Source organism: Ziziphus jujuba, chromosome 6 (assembly GCF_031755915.1).
Source record: "Ziziphus jujuba cultivar Dongzao chromosome 6, ASM3175591v1".
Classification (NCBI taxonomy): Eukaryota; Viridiplantae; Streptophyta; class Magnoliopsida; order Rosales; family Rhamnaceae; genus Ziziphus; species Ziziphus jujuba.
This window is the reverse complement of record NC_083384.1, coordinates 4,867,541-4,889,858: the sequence shown is the minus strand read 5'-3', so window position 1 is coordinate 4,889,858 and position 22,318 is coordinate 4,867,541. Positions and strand designations below refer to the sequence as shown.

The 22,318-nt window shown below is 34.4% G+C and overlaps 4 protein-coding genes across 8 annotated transcripts; 2 read left to right on the top strand and 2 right to left on the bottom strand.

Annotated features, from left to right (window-relative positions):
• Window positions 1-1,184: 1,184 nt before the first annotated feature.
• Window positions 1,185-3,450, top strand: LOC107431394 (NADH dehydrogenase [ubiquinone] 1 alpha subcomplex subunit 1). 4 transcript variants are annotated; one of them, XR_001582624.4, is made up of 4 exons: window positions 1,185-1,357; window positions 1,516-1,628; window positions 2,752-2,924; window positions 3,093-3,450. XR_001582624.4 is itself a non-coding variant. In XM_060818578.1 (3 exons), exons 1-2 carry the CDS (start codon window positions 1,250-1,252, stop codon window positions 1,600-1,602), a joined length of 195 nt encoding a protein of 64 aa, XP_060674561.1. In that variant the 5' UTR covers window positions 1,185-1,249; the 3' UTR covers window positions 1,603-1,628; window positions 2,079-2,173. The 4 variants fall into 4 exon arrangements, 2 of the variants coding, with proteins under 2 accessions (XP_060674561.1, XP_015897770.1); XR_001582623.4 differs by having other exon boundaries at window positions 2,718-2,924; XM_060818578.1 differs by lacking the exons at window positions 2,752-2,924; window positions 3,093-3,450 and adding an exon at window positions 2,079-2,173.
• A 2,584-nt stretch (window positions 3,451-6,034) lies between these two features.
• On the bottom strand, window positions 6,035-8,788 carry LOC107431422 (uncharacterized). Of its 2 annotated transcripts, none has more exons than XM_016042324.4 (2): window positions 8,057-8,788; window positions 6,035-7,740 (listed from the first exon to the last, which is right to left on the bottom strand). In XM_016042324.4, exon 2 carries the CDS (start codon window positions 7,351-7,353, stop codon window positions 6,391-6,393), a length of 963 nt encoding a protein of 320 aa, XP_015897810.1. In that variant the 5' UTR covers window positions 7,354-7,740; window positions 8,057-8,788; the 3' UTR covers window positions 6,035-6,390. The 2 variants fall into 2 exon arrangements, with proteins under 2 accessions (XP_015897810.1, XP_015897811.1); XM_016042325.4 differs by having other exon boundaries at window positions 6,035-8,395; window positions 8,599-8,788.
• Window positions 8,789-12,927: 4,139 nt separating this feature from the next.
• LOC107431414 (uncharacterized) lies at window positions 12,928-17,621 on the top strand. Its single transcript, XM_016042312.4, has 9 exons — window positions 12,928-13,487; window positions 13,595-14,199; window positions 14,488-14,564; window positions 14,658-14,826; window positions 14,986-15,074; window positions 15,271-15,435; window positions 15,612-15,689; window positions 16,344-16,447; window positions 17,177-17,621. The coding sequence occupies exons 2-9, from the start codon at window positions 13,614-13,616 to the stop codon at window positions 17,280-17,282; spliced, it is 1,374 nt and encodes a 457-aa protein (XP_015897798.1). The 5' UTR covers window positions 12,928-13,487; window positions 13,595-13,613; the 3' UTR covers window positions 17,283-17,621.
• A 1,199-nt stretch (window positions 17,622-18,820) lies between these two features.
• On the bottom strand, window positions 18,821-22,214 carry LOC107431415 (uncharacterized). Its single transcript, XM_016042313.4, has 6 exons — window positions 21,773-22,214; window positions 21,283-21,450; window positions 20,987-21,112; window positions 20,396-20,581; window positions 19,766-19,930; window positions 18,821-19,575 (listed from the first exon to the last, which is right to left on the bottom strand). The coding sequence occupies exons 1-6, from the start codon at window positions 21,959-21,961 to the stop codon at window positions 19,144-19,146; spliced, it is 1,266 nt and encodes a 421-aa protein (XP_015897799.1). The 5' UTR covers window positions 21,962-22,214; the 3' UTR covers window positions 18,821-19,143.
• Window positions 22,215-22,318: the final 104 nt, after the last annotated feature.

Below are 22,318 nucleotides of genomic sequence, written 5' to 3'. Positions count from 1 at the left end.
CTAGCTGGAGTCGTGAAGACTGCACAACTTCAAACCCCATACTACGTCGTTCCTTTAGCTCCTCAAAAGATTAGTGTCTTCATTACCATTTACCATACATATTGCATTTTGCATCCATTTCTGCCTTTTTCTTCTCTTATTTGGCTGCCAATGTATTTGGATGGTGCTTCTCGACTAACTTCTTTCTTTTGGATTTTTTCTTCACCACTTTTTATGCTTCATATTGTATATATATCACTCTCACCACTTTGTTTCTGTCAAAATCATCTTATTTTCTTTTTTTTACCCACTTATAAATTCAGTCCAACTCGTATTTTTTATCAATTTGGCTGGCAGTAATTGATTATTAGCTTGGAACTCATATTATCTTATCATAAATAAATAAATAAAACATATTTATATATTTATATATGTACTTTTATAAGATATAATTTATAATTTTAAATGAATTGGACCGAATAACAATTTTCCTTGTAAAATTCCAATGGCAATAATTATGTTCATTTAATTTTATTCTGTTTGCGGGTTTGATTAGTAGGCGTCGAGCCCGCGTTGCAATTAGATTATAGGCGGTCCTCCAACGTCCAATTCATATTAAGAAAATTCAAGAGTCAACCAAAATATATTGTTTTGGCCCCCCAAAGAAGGAAAAAAAAAAAAAAAAAAAAAAAAAAACCAAATTGTGAATGCTAATATGCAAATAAAGCTGTTTTTATTTATTTAGTTATTTATTTTCTTGTGATTTGTGGGGAAGGAAGGGAGGGAGAGAGATGGTGGGGTGGGTTAATAAGGACAGCTTGTGCCTACCCCAGTTTTGAAGCTTGTGGTGTATGCTTTTTGCATTGGTTGTGGAAGCTAACTCTATTTTCAACTAATAAATACACCACCAAATCTTCTTCTTCTTTTTTAATTAAAAAAATTAGCAATTATTTTGCTTTTTAAAATCTAGCCTTTTTTAGAAAAACAAAATATAATCAAAACCATTTTAGCTAAAAAATAAGTGGGCTAATTATTCATCGCATTGCAAGCCCCTGAGAGTCTGACTCTATCAAATTGAAACTGGTGTGTAAACGACCCATTTGGTATATTGGGCTTTTCGAAAGAGATGGATTTGTGGGTATGGGTGAGGAAGCCCAAAATAGAAGATCCACAAGGGCTAAAATGGGGTTGAAAGGGATTCGATTGCAGAATTACAGTGTACAAGGAAAGGCAACGAGAGATATCGAAGAAGAAGAAGAAGAAGAAGAAGATGACGATGATATGGTTGGAAGCGGTACTTCCACTTGGAATCATAGCGGGAATGCTTTGTGTGATGGGAAATGCTCAGTATTACATCCACAAAGCCGCTCATGGCCGGGTATTTTTCTTTCCTTTTTCTCGTTTAGGGTGTAGATCCGACTCCGATCCCTTTTTCATATAGGTTTTTTTCCAAAATAATTGATGGGGGTTCTTGAAAAAAATAGTAATTTGTGGTTTTTTTTTTTCTTTTTTTTGTTTGTTTGTTTTGGTGTATAGCCGAAGCATATTGGGAATGATTTATGGGACGTGGCCATGGAAAGAAGGGACAAGAAGCTCCTGGAGAAGTTGTCTCCTTCTACTTGAAAAACCAATCCTTTTCACTTCCTCTTGTAAGCTCTATTTTCTTTCTTTGTTCCATAAATTTTGTTCTCTGCTTGCAACTAATGGTTGTTAATAGCTTGATTTATTTAATTTGTTGTATGGGTAATTTATTTGCTTAAATTTGTTAATTTAAAATTGAATACTTCTTTTAATTGGAAGTGGTAGAGAAGTTACTCATCTAAGAAGTTTTTGGCTAGCAAGAAAGGTTGAGAGAAAATGGAAGAAATAGGCAGAGAGTTCTTGATGAAAGAATATATTGAAAATCTTGGAAAATGATGGCTACTTCAGCATTCGAGTAGTCTAGGAGATTTGTTAAAATGTTCAAGCTGAATTCTCTGTAAGTTGGGATTGGTTGGTTGGGAGTTGAAATTGAATGATTTTATGCTGAATATGGATAAATTACTGGGGTATAGCATTGTTGAATAATCAATGGGATGTCTGTTTTAAATTGTTGACAGAACGAGCTGCTGAATCAGATGCTTTTCATAGAGCTTTGGTTGCATCTGCAGGCTCTTAATTGGATAACTGGAATATAAGATTTGTGGTTTGTTCTTTCCGCTTTATTTGACATTGGTGGTGAAAATCTAACATCTTGAATTCGTCATAAGAGTTGCTTGCAAACATTACTATAAATCTAAGTTGATGCGGGATCTACAAGAATGCGAGAGATCAATCAATCCATCTGTGTTTTTAGCAAATTTATTGGAATCTAGTTTGTAAATTTTGAGGAGGTAGATAGAACTAGGCACTGTTAAATAACTTCATTTTGATGATGGAGTCTATGAAGAATTTGAGGACCTTGGGGAAAGTAAAGTTTGAGAACACCATGGATATGATTAAGATTTTACTGAAGCACTTGAAAAAACTTGTCTTTCTCTCTGCCTGCAAGTCCCTACTCTTTTTCCTTCTGCTATTTCTTATTCTTCTCCGTATCTCTAACCTTCGCAGATTTTCTCTCCACTTGTTTACTCTCCCCAAGTACTCTAATTTCTTCTCTTCTATATTGTATTTATACACTTTTTTCTTTTTCCTTTTCATTGTCTCATCTTTTCATGTTCACTACTTCACAATGGTTATCTTTTGATCTTATTTTTTAGGACACCTGTGTAATGTATATTACATATATTTCAGCAACCTATATCTATTGGGAACATAGGTCCCACATTATGTTGGGCACCTGGTGACACGGCAAGTGCTAAGGATTGCTACTTACCCAACTACGGTTGTAGTACTAACTCATTAATTGAAATGACTCCTACAACATTTGACACATCAACACGTATCTACCTTATATTGAGAACAAGGTCTCAACAAAACAACTATATATATATATATATATATACACATAAATTTCAGTAACTTATGTATCATTACAGTTCTGCCCTTTTTAAAAGCTAAAAAAAATGCTTTAATACAATCCCCTTCTGTGTCTAAACTCATCGTTTTCTTGTGTGTATTGGTGGCAAATGCAGGAAGCTTTGCAGATCAAATCTTGAAGAAATAAAATGTTCGTCTCATGCTGAAGAAACTCCATTCTCAAATATTTTCATTGTATCTGATATGAACAAGGTCTTAAAATTGTGTAGGAAAAACCTGCCTTTTTTTTCCAGTGATTTTTTTTTTTTTTTTTTGGGGGAACTTCTTAATGATTACATGTGCTGGAGCTTTGTGTGATTTGGAGGTCATTATATCTAATTAGATGTTCTCCTTTCTGTGGTTATTACCTGAAACCATTGTGAGCTTAGTTTTTAATATGTATCTCAATTCCTATAGCTGGAAACAAGAGGGACTATTTTTGGATTTAAAAAAAAAAAGTTTGGCTTTGTAATACGAACTTTTCGTAGAACAATTTTCATTTTGTTTAATTTGTAAAAACTGTTTGTGGGATATACTTCAAAAGTAGTTTTGAAGTTTCAAACTGTTATAGTATAATTTGTTTCTCTAATAAAAATAAACAATGAAAGACTATTTTCTGATTACACTTAATGCTTGCAATTGATTATAGAGCTAAAAAGTACCATGAATTGGAATTTTTGAAGTAGAATTTGGAAAGAGGAAAAAGGTGTGATCTTACTATTTTAGCTTCTTTATTATTATTATTATTATTATGGCTGATCAGATTCTGCGATAACTTTTAACAGTTTTTTCACACAAGAAAATAGAATTACCTTAATTTTCTTTAATTTGTATTATATATATATATATATATATATAAAGTTCAATACGATATTTTGACATTTTGACGTATAATGGATTATTAATAAAGTATGTGTTCTATAAATATATATATATATATATATGTTATACAGTTTAATGTTTATCAAAAACAAATTATTTTAGTTAAGTTGATTCATTGGGAAGGTTATCCGCGCTGATAATGGTATAAGATTATCCAAAGTAAAATTACATTTTTTTAATTTATTGTCTTTATAGGGCACTGGTTATAAAGTTATAAAATCTTATAAAGTTAGGATATTAAAATGAATTTAATTTCAGTCATCTTTTTATCAGTATATATGCTAGTAGAGTTGCTCATGACTTGCCAATTGACTCTTTTCAATCTTGGTTTGAGAAGGGTCCATATTGCCTTCTCAAATCAATTCATTGTGATATATGTGATTTGGCTTTCTCTTAATGAAAATTTTCTATTATTTGCAATATACATAAATATATATATATATATATACAAAATAATAATTTTAAAAATTCCTAAAAATAGTATAAATAAAATATAAATAAAATAACATTTAAACCCTTATGATATTTGTAATATGGTTTCTTGATCAATAAAAGTTTCATTTTATCCTCCCCCCCCCCCCCCCCCCCCAAAAAAAAAAAAAATCATGAGAAATAAATTGGAGGAGCGTTTTATTTTTATTTGGAGGAGCGTCTTCACATGGAACTATATATTGTTGGATGGCTGATCATATACATTTATAGCACTTCCAATAAGAAATATTATTTTGTTGACCAAAAAGAAAATAAAAATAAGAAATAATAATATTTTCAAAATAAAAAGAAATAAGAATATTCTTTATATATATATATATATATATAGAAAAAATAAATTATTAATTTTCTTTGATATGGCAACTCAAAAGGCTCTGAATTATGGACTTGACTTGGGTGAATTTTAATAAAATTACATTAAATTTTAATATCCATCTAGTCTATCAATATAATAGTTAATTTATTTGAATTTAAATTTAAATTTAAAGTTATTGAAAGTAAATTATTTTTAAATTTTTATATGTTTATCGTTTTACCGTTAACGTTTCCTTACAGAAATTGGTATATTTTTAATTTTCTGTTACAACGATATATAAATTATTCAACTTTCCATAAATATAAGATTATTTGTGAGACAGGCTTCAATAGCCCGTTGAATTTTACACATCTTGTGAAATTAAGAAATCCTACACCTTTTTACATTGGAAAAACATTTACTAGTCAATATTAATTTCCTTAAACAATTTAGATCTAATTTTTGGGGTAAAGTGTTGGGCAATTTAGGAAAACCATGCTCATGATTATCCAAGAAAGAACGAATCCAACAAAACGATACCATCATAATTCATAAATGAAGAAAAATAACATTAAGTTTTAATAACTCCGATTTACCCATTTTACTTGCCAAGAAAGAAAATTGATATAATAAAAGAAATAAAAATTTATTACTATATTAATTATTATACGTGTAATACCATGCCTTTTAAAAAAAATAAAAAAGAAAAGTGTGAAACCGTGGGCATGGAACATTAATTATTTGTCTTTTCCTTTCCTTTTTTTTTTTTGGGTAGCTTTGGAACATTAATTATTTGTCACACTTACGATTTGACTGCTTTTTACAACTTTGGTTATTGTCACATTTGGAGTTTGACCAATGGCTCACTGGAATTAGTAGGCCCCACCATGCCAGGAGGCAGACACACAGGATACCACATGTATCTTCATATTCTTCCTTTGTTTTTGTTTTTGTTTTTGTTTATTTTATTTTTTTTATTTATTTATTGCTAAAAACCATGATCCATGTACAATTATACCCATGCTTCGTTTGGCGTATGCCTATTCTTCGTATAAATGCAGTCATCTAACAGAACAGTCAACTAGAGCTATTGACAAGTTAGTCTTGGTTAGGTGGAAACAACTTTTAAGAACAGAAAGGTCTCCGAGCATTAAAATAATTTACTTTCAATGAAACAACTAGAATTTGAATGAATGAATACCAAAGGTTTGGTGCATGTAAGCTTTGTCCCCCCCCCCCCCCCCCCCCCCCCCCAATACTTTTCTAGCAAGTGACTGCAAACAAAATGTCAAATACCCATAAAATGACCAAAATGTAATGGTAGAAGTGGTCATCAAATGAGTTTGAACATTCATCATGAAAATAAAATACAAATAACCGAAAGAGATGGGATATAAACTTTTTTTATTCCTTGTCAATGAAACAACTAGAATTCATCACAAATAGAATCACTTTTTGGCTACGTTCACAACACAAAATGAATCATAGAACTATAGGGAAGGTTTTGTGAGCCATAATAGATGTACACAAAAATGCTATATTACCACACTAAATGAAGAGCCCTAAGAAAGAACGGGAAAAAAAAAGTAAAAAAGGGAAATGGAAAACACCACCAAAAACAGGTGTGATTTGAAGAATTTCTTGAATACGGGAGTTTGAACTTTCTTTTTTTTTTTTGTTTTTTTGAATGTGAATTGTGGCAGCTGGACTGACTGCAGTGGAAAGGTTGTATAAATGGTGAGGAATCAAGGCACTAATTCGCTCTCAAGGACTGGTTGTGTTCGAGTCCCCGTTGCTGCAGGTGCCCTGGTATTCCCAACGGAGGTCATATGCAAGGCTTCTCCTACCTCTGCAGCCCTCTCCATCCGTTGCATTTTCTTCCTCTGCTTATACTTCTGCACCCATAGTACCAAAAATGCTGACAATACAAGCAATGCTAATCCACCCACCACAGACCCAATGATTATCCATATTTTTGAATTATTCTTCTCCTCTCTTTTACCAGGTGGAGGAGCCACATTTGGTGTAGGACTTGGAGAGACCGGCTGTGGAGAAGGAGCAATAGACTCAAACACTATAGAGAAATGCCCCTGTTGCACGGTTGAGCATGTATTGCCTGGTAGCAAACCGCTGTAATTGACTGATCCATTTAAGTCAAACCGAACACACTTTGCCACAATCCCAGAAGGGGCTGCTTTTACATCCGGAAATATGATCGATATGGGAGCTAAGGAGGCCCTAATATCCAGTTCTTGTAAATTTGTCGCTGATAAGTTTGAAGCATCATAAGCAAGAAGACCAAGCACTGGAGCTACATAAGTGTGACCAACTAAAGGGTAATAAGTCTCAGACCAATTGCCCAAATTTTGGTACACTAAAACAAGCCTCTCTACATATTGACTCTCAGTGACACCAGTGGGAATCTTAAACTCTTTGTACATATCTACACCTCTCCTGTATAAACTACCACTCCTTAATCTCATGCCTGAAACCTTAATTCCAGTCAAATTCGACGGAACAGCCCCATCGAATGGAATGCCAGTTTTGGGATGACGAAAAGCCCTGTAAGCATAATCTTGAAGAAGTGCATCTAGAGCTCGGGCATTGCTTATTGAAGACCCATTGGTAGATTGTGCATTGAGATCAGGCAGCCATGAGAAACAAATCAGAAGAAAAAGCATCGCGAGACTTCGACCAAGAAGCCCCATCGATGCTTTTAGAGGTTTTGAAACTTCAGCACAATGCCACTCAAATCGGAGCTAGCAAAATCCCAAGAGTATATAGCCCAGATAGTTAACAGCAATATCTATATATAAAAATATTGCTCAGATCCAAAAAATAACAACGGAAATTCACAATAAAGCTCTTCAAAGCACGCTTCCAATCTTCTGGTCTCAGCCTCCTAAAAACATACTTGGAGCCACGTTTTGCGACTAATAAACGGAAACAACGGATAGTAGATTAAAGAAAAAAATACATAATATATTCTCTCTGAATCTGAGAGGGACGAGATATTAAAAAGCAGCTTTGAATGTTTCAACCGTTGCAATTCCTTATGCTCTTCCTCAGGTTATAACTTTTCCCTTTTGGAATCCCTGTAAAAAGAAAGCTCCTCTCAAAGACCATACACAAACAACAAACAGGAATCTTTTTGGCACCTCATTTCTCAAAGGAATTCAAAACCCAGAATCTTCACCATATTTCTCCTCGACAAGAAGTGTGGTAAATAGAAATTAAAGCACCCATGAAAACTCTCCCAATACACGGTCAAATAGCAAAAGCTCGAATTTTTTTTTTTTTTTTCACCGGGTTTTCAACAAATCAGAAGCAAAATAACGTAGATTCAGCACCAAAATCAATAACCCATATGGAGTTCTCACTATTTTAGCAGAGGAGGCCAACCGAAAATACCTGATTTCCGTACGGATGAGAAAGATTCGTACTGGGGTTTTTGAGAGCAGCCCCAAAACTTCAGAGTAAAGCTTGGCTTTTTTTTTTTTTTTTTTTTTCCTGCTGCAATGGCGGAAGTGTACAGCCTCAAAAACCCAGAATGAGAAACTCAGGAAGACCCAGAATCACAACCCACAAAACGCGTAAGAATCCCAGAATCTTCAAGAAAATCATCATTAATTCCCCAGGCAAAGATCACAAGCAGTAATGGCTCGCAACAGCCCTGAGAAACAAAGTGGGTGGAAGAATCAGAGTCGCAATGATCTCATTCACTGCGGATGGTCTGCATTTTGGCCAAATCTGGAGAAGAACACAGAGAAAGAGAGTGAGAGAAGAACTATGGAAAAAAATTCTAGGATCAGAGAGAGAAAAAAAAAAAGGTGGGCTTTTTTTTCCCAGTAAAAAGTGGTTCAATAGAGTAGTAGATTTGAGAAAAAAATAAATAAATAAATAAAAAACCGGGATTTGATAGAGGTTTAGAAGGAGATTTTGAGGGGGTTTACGAGAAAGTAATCCCAAGAGATTTAGAAGGAAAATCTAAGAGGGAAAGGAGAAAAAGCTCCTCCTCAAGATGTAGAAGGCCAACGCTCAGCAGAGAGAGGATGATGGACCGGTGGAAGTGAAAACAAAAAGACAGAAAGACAGAAAGATAGAGAGAGAAACACTGAGAGAGAGAGAGAGAGAGAGAGAGAGAGAAATTTTTCTTTTTCTTTTTCTTTTTTATATTGTTCAAAAAAAATGGAAAATAGAAAATAAAACAATTTTGGCATTTGTTATTATTCTTTCTTGCTTTGTTTGTTTCTTCTTCTTTTTTTTTTTTTTTTTTCCTTTTTGAATCAGAGTTTTCAAAGTATTTATTTTGTTTATTTCGTAAATTGAAAATTTTATAGGCTTGTATTTGCATAGCCTAATTTTGAGTTTATAAATACTTTTTTGTCGCAATTTTTGTTGGATTAATGCCAGCTAACATTTTGGTTTGAATTCAATTGAATTTGTTCGAGTTCTGGTTGCAAAGTATTACTCACTATTTTTTCACAAAAAAAACTTCATTGAATCAAAACTTTCATTTCCAATTTTTAGTTCTTATTTTGTTTAAAGATTTTACGCAATTTATGTTAGATCAAAGTGAGCTAATTTTAGTTGAATTAGTAGGGATTTGTTAGAGTTAATGCAAAATATTGTTAGATACATTATGTTTGATCAAAAATTTTGAGGTACCAAAATGTTAAAGACTTTTTTGACTTCAAAATTTCACTACAATTGAGCCACGGAAACCCATTTTCCAGTTTGTCAAATGAGAAAGCGCTTTAAAATCAGTTTGTTTGTGTTTTCTTGTCTTATAGCATTAATAAATGAGAAACCAATATAAAAACTTGGCCGCTGTAATCACTTTGGCAATTTTTCTGTTGCTGCATAATTGTTTTTATTTTTCTTCCCATTTTCTAAAAAATAAAATTTGTTTGAAAAGTTTGTTTGTTTTGGATGGATATTTTAATTTGTTTTGGATGAATATTTTCTAATAAACCTTGTTAAGAAAGAGCTTATTATTTTTCCAACGAAAAAAAAAAGGTGCTTATTACAAAGACAATGACACATTTTGAGTTTCAGTTGTTTCATTGTCAACGTGCTTTACCTTCACACGATCACCTTCTTTCATTATTATTTTTTTGGTTTAATTATTTTCATTATTTTCAATTGAAGTCAAATTTGTTCCCGCAATACAAGTTAAAAGGAAACATGTGTCTAATATTTACCCATTTGCAATCATTTTCCTTTTACCTTCTTTTTCAAATGGTAAAACAAAATAATCAAAAGCTTAAATTTCGTCCAATGTTTCAAAATTTAAATATAAAAAAAGAAAACTTGAATAAGATGATAATCATAACAGATTAGAAATCCATTAGATACAGTAATATAATATATATATTTTGTTATGTGCTTCTTGAATGATCCACGTACTCCCGGTTTTGATTAAAGACTGGTTTAAAAGTTTAAAACAATTTAGTAATAGAAGCAACATTATTATCATATTATTATTTCTCTGAAAAATGCACCAAAAGAAAGAAATTATGGTGGGCATAGAGGGAGCCCATCACAACCTTGAAAGAGTGTTGTGTGGATTTATTTATTCATTTATTTATTCGGGGGTGTTGTGAATGGAATTGGATTTTATTTATTTACTTGTTTTGTTGGATTTATTTCATATATTCCTGATACTAATTTTGGTGTTGGGATTTTGTGTAATAAATTTGTAACAGACACGAGGATTTGGCCAGTTCCATAGGATCCGAGTCGTTCCCATGCACAGCTCCACAGTGGACCACAATCGGAGGCATGTAAGTCGGCAGTGGGCAAAACCGTCATTTGAAGAGGTTCACCTACATTCCTTTCCACCACTTACTAAACAAAAGCAACAAAATAAAAGTGGAATTGTGGGATGTAAAGCCACTCTCAATCATTGCTTCCACATTGACCATTTCACCCTTCCCTCTCTTCTTTAATCTTTTCAAAAATATATAATCGAATATTCTACTTGAGAATTTTGTTATTCAAGTAGGGCATATCTTTGGCACCAAGGCCATGTTCATTCCATTACATTACATGTACTTTATTTGATTATAGTAAGTAGATTATATATGTACATTTTACAGCAAAATTGCTATATTTTATATATATATATATATATATTCCATACTATCATATATCATATTCACGAGGTGTAATTGACATTTTCACAATTAGCCAAAAATACTTGATGAAAGGCAAAATAGAAGGTTCTGAATTCCAGAGCCATGGCATGGGGAAAATAATAGGCCAAAAGGACCACACTAAGACTCGGAAGAGAGGAAGGGAAGGATGGTCTAATCAGGCACAGCGCATCCAACGGGGCCACCATGGCTCGTGATGAAGCGCCGTCGTGTTGTTGAATGCTTGGGGCAAGAATGACAACGTCTCTATCTCTTCCTCACTCATCTTCTATTTCTCTAACCAATTCAGCGAATTCAACCAAAATATAAAATGTTAAAATAAAAAAAAAGGCTAGTTTGTTGTTTGTTGTCTTTTTGGGTCCCTGTTCACCCACGTGTCCTTTCAATACAAAAATCTTCTTACATGGCATTGGGTATGGGTCCCATCACCCGAAACCCTCGGGAGCCGGGACAGCTCAAAACATTTGGTTTCTAGTCTACCTAAGTTTTCAATGCCAACACATTGGGTATCAAATTGGTTCATAATAAACATTGTTGCACAAGAAAAGAGAAAAGATAAAAGAGAGATTGAAATTGTCAAAAAATATCAAACTCCCTTTGCATTTAACACTCTTTCTCAAGTTGGAGCATATAAATTTGTAATGTTTCATTTGGTACACGACAAAAAAAAAAAAAAAAAAATTTATTAGAAACTTTTAGGAATTTCCTTTGTAACCTAGAGATATTGTTTCTGATTTGATATTCAAATATGATGAATAAGGCCACTACTATTTCCCCCTTCACTGTTTCCACTATTATTCTGTTGCTTGCTTGCTTCCTTATGCATTGGAGAGTATCTTCCACCAATAAATCTACAATATCCACTAATTGATCTTCGACTATTTCTCAAACCAATCCATTAGCATCAAAATAGCTTATTATATCAAAATCATAAGCTTTCTTATTGGTGTAATTCATCTTAAAAATTCTAGGCCTGTTCGAAACATATCCTCATTGGCTTTATTCTTTTAAGATATCTAAAACATGCAAACCAACTCTTTTTGGCACCAATGTTTGAGTTACTTCCATTCCTTAATTATATGCATATATATATATATATATGTATCTATATGTATGTTTTAATCAATCAATATTATTGGAACTTAAACTTATACCTAGACGTGTGGATTTGTAACCGCATGGATTACATGCATATATAGTTTATAAGAAAAGAGAAGAAGAAAAAAGAAATGAAGATGAGAAAATCATGATGTCGGCATCCAAGGTGCGATGGGTTTCCAATGCCATGAATGTGCTGGATGGTTTTGAGGCCGAATTCAACAAACAAAGGCTCCATCAAAAGGGAATTTGATTGGGCTTTCTTCAAAGTTGAACCACAATTTAAGGCCCAGTCTAGAGCCCCGTACAACTTTTGCCAAGTCTAAGTGGGGACAATGCGGATTTTGACCCATTACATAACTTATTAATGCTTGTCACTCTTCCTTTTATTAATCTCAAAGAATTAAAGAATAACGTACTTGTAAATCTATTTACAATAATAATAAACTACAAAACAATTCCGTGTGACATGTATCAACATATCATATTTCCTTTTTTTAAAGATTACAATTTTACTTCAATCCGCAAGGATTCTTTTAAGTAAATTATGTTTTTGTTTTTGTTGCTATTTATGTACATTATTTTATAAATCTATTCTTTTTTTCTAGAAAAGTTTTGTTATAAATTTTTAATATATTAAATTATGAAAACACTATCATACGCAAAACATTATTTTCAAAATTTTATAGTTGTATTCTTTGTTCTCGTGACAGAAAAATTCAATACAAAAAAACTTATGTATTGCCCAAAAAAAAAAAACAAAAAAAACAGAAGAGTACAATAAGAATTATTGATTTTTCTTTTGTTTAAATTTGGATTTGCGTTAAAAAAAAGAAAAAAAGAAAAAAGAGCTTTCATCTTTTTATATTATTATTTATTACAATGATTTGATGATGATGGGTGATGAGAGAGTATGTATTGATCGGACATCCGATATGTCCGGTGTATGTATATGTATATGTATGTGTACGCATACATGTATAGATGCGCATGATATAAGGTTAAGACCCATGTTTGACGAAAAGAACGAAATGCTTAATTTTCTTCCGTTTTCTTGTCTTTATTGGTGAACTCTCTTTCTCTCTCTTTCTTTCCAATTTCCCTTCTCTTTCCTCGCCCTGTTTCTGAATTGAGCTGAGCGAGAAAGAGAAGAAAGAAATTAATAAAGCAAAATCAACAAGTAAAAGAATTAAAAAAAAAAAAAAAGAAAAACCAAAGAAAACGAAAGAAAGAAAGGAAGAAGATATTAAATATCCGAGAGAGGGAAATTGAGAAAGAACGACTCAACTTTCAACCAAATCCACAATTTCTTCTTCCTCACGATTTCTTGTTCTACTTTTTTATTTTGGGTTGGAATTTGAATTTTTGTGAGTGGATTTGATCAAAAGCCCTAACTCTTCCCTTCCGTCCAAACACTCCCTCCCCCTGCCTTCCCCATCCATCCAATTCGCCGTAAATTTGCTGTTAATGACATCGGCTGCCATGAGCTCTTATTCCCGTTCCTGCTTTAGGGTTAGGGTTTGCGGTAGGAAGTCTCTCCATTGATTTTTTTCAGGTGCCTACGCGACGGTGCTGCGCTTTCGTAGGTATGCTTTTTGGCAATAATTTTTATTTTTTATTTTTTTTTATTTTCTTGTTATATATTGTTTATTCATTCTCGCTTTTGCTTTTTAAATTCCTGCAAATGGGTTAGGGTTGGGAGACATAGACAAATGGAAGCGCCTGGTGGCAATTCCGAGGCGTATAGAAGTAGTAATAGTATTTCAAGAAGATACGGTGGTTTGCTTTCCGCTGCGAATATAATCCAAGCACCGCTCTCCACGTTGTTGGAGTACTCTAATCTTCTTCGGGGCCGCTCTAATCATCAGGAAACAGAGGGTTTAATTGCGGGGCGTTTCAGGGATCGCCTTCGTGGTCAGCTGGACGAGCCTGTGGCAGTGACGAGCACCAATGATGGGGAGGTTTCAATCAGGATAATTGGAGCAGGCGAACAAGAACTTGACAGGGAAGGGACTGGCTTAGCAGTTGTGCAGGGAAGGGAAGCAAGTGCTTCCCAGAATGAGGTTGTGGTGCCGGAGGGGGGTCAGGGTGATGATAGGATTGATCGTGGAGCTGGAGAGGGGGTTTCACAGACAGTAAATGGAGGCTCTGATGGAGAAATAGGAGATGGAGGTGGGGCTAATGCCAGGGATTCTTCTTACCAGAGATATGATATCCAGCAGGCTGCCAAGTGGATTGAGCAGGTCCTGCCCTTTTCTTTGCTTCTATTGGTGGTTTTCATCCGGCAGCATTTGCAAGGTAACTCTTTTCTAATCATGTTAATAATCTTACTTGTTCTGAAATTGAACTTCGGTTGTAATTTAATTTCTTAGCTTGTTTTGGTGTTAACATTCTGCTGATTATGCGGTGGTTGCACTTCTAACTTTCTGGGGGCACCTAATATAAAATTTATAATTTATTTCGTTTACCTTTGTTGTGATTTACATTAACTAATGCTTTTAGGATGCTCTCTTTGCAACATTCCTTTTAATTTTTTAACTTTTGCTTCTTCTTTTTTTCCCCTTGCATTGATTGAATTGCATGCAGGTTTTTTTGTCACGATTTGGATTGCTATTGTCATGTTCAAATCAAATGATATTCTAAGAAAACAGACAGCTTTGAAGGTATCAATTTTAACAACTAGTAGACAATGTCATTTTCTGTGTGTGCATAGAGAGCTTTGGTTTACTTAGCACTCTGATCGTTGGTGGCTGCAGGGAGAGAGGAAAATCTCTGTACTTGTTGGCATCTCACTTGCATTCACGTTTCATGTTGTTAGTGTTTACTGGTGGTTCCAGAACGATGATCTTTTGTACCCATTAGTGATGCTTCCTCCCAAAGTTATACCACCCTTCTGGCATGCCATGTTCATCATCATGGTCAATGGTATGTTCTTGTCCTGATTTTTCAGTGTCATTGAATAAATTTATCGAACTTTTATAGTATGTAGCAAAAGATTGTGTTATGGTGATTGTTTGTTTTCTAGTACTCAAATATATACAGTTTCAGGGCCTTGTGGTAATTTCTTATAATTTTTTCTTTTAGATACCTTGGTCCGGCAGGCAGCAATGGTGTTCAAATGTCTCCTATTGATATACTACAAGAACAGCAGAGGCAGAAATTACCGTAAGCAGGTGAGTAATTAAATCCAAGCAATTATGAATATTTTATTCTTTTTGCCTAGAGTAACAAGAGGAACTTACTTAAGCTCTTCGTATACTCTTTGTCGGTAACATGTTTCTCAAAATTTATAGTGGAACAGTCATGCCCATATTTTAGCTGTATATATCTTTTTTTTCTATTATTTTCTGAGCAGTACCTTTTTTTCAGGGTCAAATGCTAACTTTGGTTGAATATTTGCTGCTGCTTTACCGTGCTTTATTGCCAACACCAGTCTGGTATCGTTTTTTCTTGAACAAAGAATATGGAGGCCTCTTTTCATCATTAATGACAGGGTTGTATCTGACTTTCAAGCTCACAGCTGTTGTTGAGAAGGTGAGGTTTTGTTTTTAATAGATCTGTATTTCCTATGTTCTCCATTTTTTTCCCCCTTCTAATTTTATCCTTTATTCATGAGATTCACAATATGTCTTGAGTGGTATTTTCACACTGTCTCTGCTCTCTCTCTCTCTCTCTCTCTCTCTCTCTCTGTGTTTTGTTTATATGGTTAGGTGCAATCCTTCTTTGCTGCATTAAAGGCACTGTCACGAAAAGAGGTGCATTATGGGGCATATGCAACATCAGAGCAGGTATTTTTATATATTTATATTCTATAGACATAGCTAGGCAACTTGAATGAACAATCCTTTAATAAAGTCCCAATTGAATAAACCTCTAATTCAAGATAAGTTATCAAATTATCCTCTTATTGTACCAAATGATACAATATTAGTAGGAATTTAGGCTGCATAACTACCTAGCGTGTACTGTGTTTTCTTCTCTCTTTCTTGCTGTCTTCTTCTTCTTCTTCTTCTTATTCTCCTTCTTCTTCTTCTTTGGCCTGATGTCAGTAACTACTCATAAAATCCTATTAGCCGATCAAACTCAATTTAATCTTGTGAGCCTACTTGCTTTCCCTTGCAAGGCATCCCTTATTACTGAACGTTCTCTTGCATGACATGTAGATCCCATATCCCAAGAAATGCCGATGCTGTATTAAATCCCTTTTAGCTTACGCCAGCTTGTATTCTTTAGAAGCATGAAATGAAAAACTGGCTTGATCCTTGGTCTTTGACCAATGTTTTCTCTTTTCTAATTATTTTGCTGCTTGTATTTGTTTTTATTTATTTTATAACAATTTTGTTTAGGATTTTGTAGTTTTCGGACTTCCATGCTGGTTCTGAATCTTTCTGTGAAAAGGCAATTTGTCCATGCAAGTTTAAGTTGTCAACTTTCTAATGCAGGTCAATGCAGCTGGTGATCTATGTGCTATATGCCAGGAGAAGATGCATACTCCAATTCTTCTACGTTGCAAGCACATCTTTTGTGAGGACTGTGTCTCTGAGTGGTCAGTTTGTTTTCCTTCTGAGTAAATTTCATTTAGTTCTGTTGTCCATCATAAGAAACTTTTCTTCCAAATTACTTTAAGTGGCACCATCTCTTTATTACGTAAAATTGCTTTCAGTTGCATCATGATGAAGTTTTCAAGAAACAGTCTTAAGTGGTTGGAGGAACTAATAGATTGACTAATTGCTGTATTGTGATTCAATTTTTTATTTTATGGTTGAATCTTTTACAATTGTGTAGTTCGAGGTATAAGTGGTTGGAGGATCTAATAGATTGACTAATTGCTATATTGTGATTCAGTTTTTTATTTCATGGTTGAATCTTTTACTATTGTGTGGTTCGAGGTAAAGTTGTTCCAATTAAGAGTTCTCGCTTGACCAATTTGACATTGTTGTGTGCATTTGAATTGGTGGTGTAAAGCATGGGAACAGTGTTTGAGATAATGCACATGTCAATTGTTGTTCTTGTTGTTCAACAAAATATGATGAGGACGGCACTGCAGTTTTGGGGGGATTGGGAAGAACCACAACACTTGGTTACCAGGCCACAAAAAGTATAGTGGCGTACTTTGTATGTTAAGTGTGGTAACATGGTAGACCCTGCAGTTTGGGGGACTGGGAAGGAACATAATTCTACCAAGCCAAAAGCAGCTTAGTTGCCACGTTCAGTGTTATACATGTGTTGCTATTTCTATTTTGGGTTACTGATGAATCCCTATGCTTTTTCCCAGGTTTGAGAGGGAACGGACATGCCCGCTATGCAGGGCTCTTGTAAAACCTGCAGATCTGAAATCATTTGGTGATGGATCAACAAGTTTGTTTTTCCAGGTGTTCTGAATGTTTTACTGTAAAACCAGGGAGTTATTTTTTTTTCTCCTGCTTTGAAGCTTTAAGTATCTCATTCAAAGCGGCCTCTCTCTCCTATCTTCACAACAACTACACAGGTTTTAGCTCTGCCTTTGCTCATGGGTTTCCCTTGTGAAGTAGTATAAATTGAAGTGGTTGAATAGAATTTTACTGACATTTGTTCATATATTGTATTGATGAGAAAGTTTACAAAATTGTATGTAATGGCGCTGGTTAACCTACATGTGAAGCTTCTTGTTTAAGAACTCTTTAACATATGTCACTGTTCATTGGCCATGAATGAAAAGTCTCCCCTCCTCCCTTTGGTCCTTTACAGCTTCTAAATTGTCGTTGTAGTGGTATAGCAGACTTAAAATAATGGTCGACCTTGTCGATTGATGCCCATATTATTTTTGAAATTTGAATACTAGATATAAAAACAGAGGAAACGGTGTTTGAGTAAATATGGATATGGTCACCATATGCTACTACGAGCTATAACAGCAATCCTAACCCTTTTTTTTTTTTTTTATATATATATATATTTTATAATTTATATATATATATATTTGTACAAAAATTCTGTTGTTGGGCAGAGGGCTTGGACTATACATAAGAAATGCTATATATTGGCACAGGTTCTTCGATGGAAAATGCTAAAATATCAAATGCCAAATTTTTAGGGACGCCACTTGCAATATAGTATGAGTTAATTGGAGATACAAAGCTGAAAATGCCATGCTGTATTAAATTCCTTTTAGCAATCCATAATGGAGATTCACTTAAATATTAACCATAATGAAGCCTTAACCTATGGTTTATTAGGCGGCTTCTTTTGTACCTCAACGTAGGTATTCCTCTCTTTAAAGAAAAAGTATATATACATAGCTATTCCCCAGCGTGAAAAATTTTCTCCTTTAAAAAAAAATTATTATTTAAGTATTTTAAGAAGCATTGGGTTGAGTACATTAATTTGAAAATTTTAAAAATTGTGTATCAAAGATGTCAGGCTGTAACAAAAATAAATATTTAAGGGATGTTGCTTTAATTCCTAAAAAGTGCGACAATATATTTAATACCCCTTACAAGTGTTTCATATATACCATATACAAAATTTTTTGCTACATCCCATTTATATTTTAGATTTAAATTTAAATATTAATTGATAATGTATTCTAAAAATGAAGGTGCTGATGTAACTTCTAGATTCTATAAAATGTGGATTCTGTATATATTTATTTACATAATTTTATTCTACAATGATGTAGCTCAACAACGCCCCCACCATCTTTAGCGGGAAATTTTCCATGCCTCCCAACGCAAAAAGGTGGTGGGACGTAGGTCAGCTAGCATAAGCTCGATTATGTTGTCTGGGAAAAATATTAATATATACAATTAGACTCAAATAATATCTACTTAATTATTTATATCTTATTTTATTTTATATATAGTTAATTAAATTTCAAATGGACGGATAAATTGCATCAAAGAAGCAAATAAAACGAATAAAAGTTACATTGGCTCACAACTAAACTGAAAAAAATACCCATCAACCATTTAATCGAATAGAACAATTCCAAATTCTATTCAACACAGTTCAACTTCTCACTCTAAAATCCAGGAAAACTCCTCAAAATCGCTCGCTGGGTGTACAAGGCAGACAGACAGACAACATTTATACGACAACAGATGGAAAAACCAAAAAATATTACATACGCAAAACAACAAATATTTGCAGGCGGTGTCTTCCTAGCTTCCCCAATGCCAAAAATAAGAAAAGAATTTAAGTTTGAAAGAATGCTACATAAATCTATATATATATATATATATGTTTGTGTCTGTTTGTATATTCTCAGGTAGAAAATGTAGAGGGTCTTTTGGTATTATCTTCTTCATCAGCAACTGATATGGTTGAAGTTGGTGGGACATCACTTGCATTTTCAGAAACAACATCGAAGCTGTTTTCTTGTGGCTGATTGTGGAGAGGTGAAACCTCCTTGGTCAGTGTTGGGCTTTCAGATGGGGATAACAGATCTTCTGAAGGTGAGGTCGGTGATGTGGACGAATGTGGGGAAATGGAGAGCATCTTCGATACCCCAGGGCCTGATATGGGGTATACTTCTGTAACTTCTTCAATACCCTCGTCGAGGTACACGACATCCTGCATGGTAAGTTGGTGATATTCAACAATTTCCCTTAGAAACCGATTCTCTCGTGCATATACAGAATTCTCATGTGCCAAACGGGCCTTCTCAGCCAAAAGTGTCTCCAGTTGAAGTCGGATCTGAAATCATCAATAAAACAATATGCCGCAATTCTTGCTTAATCGAAATTCATCAGACATAAACTTGTAATGCAAGCATCATGGAGAATGAAGTTGCCTAAAGCTTAAGAAATGTAAGTATGTGTAGCTGTCTTGCTTAAGATCCTTAACACATCATACACAACTAACTATAGAAGACAAGAATGCATACCAAGTCATCATCTGCACGGTGATCTCTCTTATCACGATTCTCTCGAAGGATTTTGTTTTCTTCTTCTAGTTGAGAACATCGTTCCTTTGCAAAAGCCAGATCTGCCTTTATTGTTTTCAGCTCTCGAAGAAGTAGTTTTGCTTTGGCAGCCGTTGCCATTGCAACCTGCAACCCACAACAAGATCACTTCATGCGTTTCACTGGCTGGGAAGTTTGAAATAAAATCAGCAACTAGAAATGAAATGCATACCATATCATCATGTGAACAGAAATTTCTAATGTCAAGAGTACCCTAGACATGAACACTCTAATAAGGGCTATGTTATGTGATGAAATCTCATAAGAGTATCCTAGAAATGGTACATATCTAACTCTCTTTTGCCTCTTTAGTTGGAATTTGAAATCCTTTTCCTGTAAATTTTCAATCAAGCTGTGAAGTTGGATGCATGAACTGAACATTGTGTTGTCTTGGATCATCGTATGACAGATACATACCAAGGCATTCCTGTCCTGCCCGGTAACTTTGAAATGATCTAATGAATTGAATATGATTAATTAATATTTGACATAAAGACTAGATTCTCTAAACAACATGACCATATTCACACAATAACATAATTGCCACCTTACGTCGCGGGATGCCTTGAGTTGGGTTTCATTGTTGTTTTGATTCTGTGGTTGTGTTGTTTGCAGGAGAGGTTGCTGCCATGTAGTATTGGCATTTGGAGAATGAAATGATCCATCAGAATTGTTTCCTTTTCGCTTTATTTGAAGTTTGATGTCGGCAGTTTTACTCTCCACAATGGTGCGACCTTCCTGAAATAAATAAATATGCAACTGTCAAAAGCCATAGGAAAATAGTAATACAATCATTTCCCCAACCTAAAAGGAAATAATAAGCACTTTCATAAATTTCTACTGTACTCAATGATGCCAGTTACACCCTCTTTCTCTCACTCCTAGGAAGGTGGATTTCAAATAAGTAGATACATTCTATGAGACACTTCAAAGGGAATCCAATAAATACGCAGAAGCAAGGAAGAGAATTATTAGCTGAAAACAAAAGCGCAACTCATGGAGGCAAAATGATAATCAACATAAGCAAGTAAACATACAAAATATGAATTAGTTTATTGAGTTTCCAAATACTGACATGAAAAGGCAAGTTGACAGATATGCAATTCAAGAAAGAATCCAAATTTCAGTATACGACAGTTTCACCTCAAAAGCCTTCTCAAAGGTGTCACCTAGATGATTAAGGGAAGTTGTGATTGCATCCAAACCCTTGCGGAATTTCCGATTTTCCATCTTTCCCATATTGTCAATTGAGTGAAATGGTTGCTGATGCTGCTCTCCATTTGACATTAACATGGAAAAATCATAATATAAAGCTTAGCAACCAAAAAATATCAAAACGTACATATGAGCAGGAACAGTTTATTTGTCAAATTTCATGTAAAGATCCATCATTTACTCAATCAAGTAAGATAAAAAATTAGAAGTTAACAAATGTTTACCTGGTCAAGAGCTGAGGCATCAGAGTTTGGAATCTTTTTGGTAGCCGTACCATATTCTTGGGAAGCAACATCATCCTCAAGAATGGCTTTCGCTTTGCGAGCCAGAACACCCCAAAACCCCGATTTGGACTCGCTCAGTGTTGATCCCTCACCAATAGAACCTAATCCCTGTATTTTAAGGGAGAGTAAACGAAACCCAATTCATAAATTCATTACATGGTTACATCAACATAGAATTAGGATCGAAGAAGGAAGAGCAATATCAATCCACAAGCCCCATCGTAGAATCAGATCAAAACATACAACAACTTTTCCCAAATTTCCATTCTGACAAAATTGTTCAAAAAAATAAATAAATAAATAAATAAAAATACCATTCATTCAAACAGAAGCAGAAACAGAAAAAGAAGAGACCCCAGAATGACAAAGACGATTGTAATGGATAAAAATGAAAGCTTTAAATGTATAGAGAGAATTCCACAAAACCCACCTTTCCAAGAGAGGATTCGCGGTGAGCAGCGGAAGCCCGGATAGCCTGAGCGGCAAGAGATGAAGAATTGGAGAAGGAATGGGAAGAGGGCAAAACGGAAGGCGAGGAAGATGACAAAGAGTGATCATGGTGAATCTCCTCCTTGAAGGTTGAAGCCCTGGTAATTCCTTGCCTTCTTCTGTATGCCATTGTTGTTCTGAGCCTCTGAGAGTTTTTTCCGAGTCTTTCCCAGTTTTTATGTTTTTATTTTCCTTCAGGGCCACCTTTGTCACCAAAGGAGGGAAGATCGTCTTTCTTCTTCTTCTTCTTCACCACCACCACCACAACCTTTCTTAATTCCTTTGCATTTTAGCTTTGCTTTCTGGGTCTATATCCTCTGTCTCTGTATTTTTCCTTTAACTAACTATTCCGTGTTTTTTTCTTATTATTTGTTGAAGACGACAAAAGAAAAACGGAAATATGAAATGGAATTTTACCGTCTACACACCTTCAACTCTCTCTCTCTCTCTCACTCTCAATTTTATTACCAAATCACCTATTTCACCG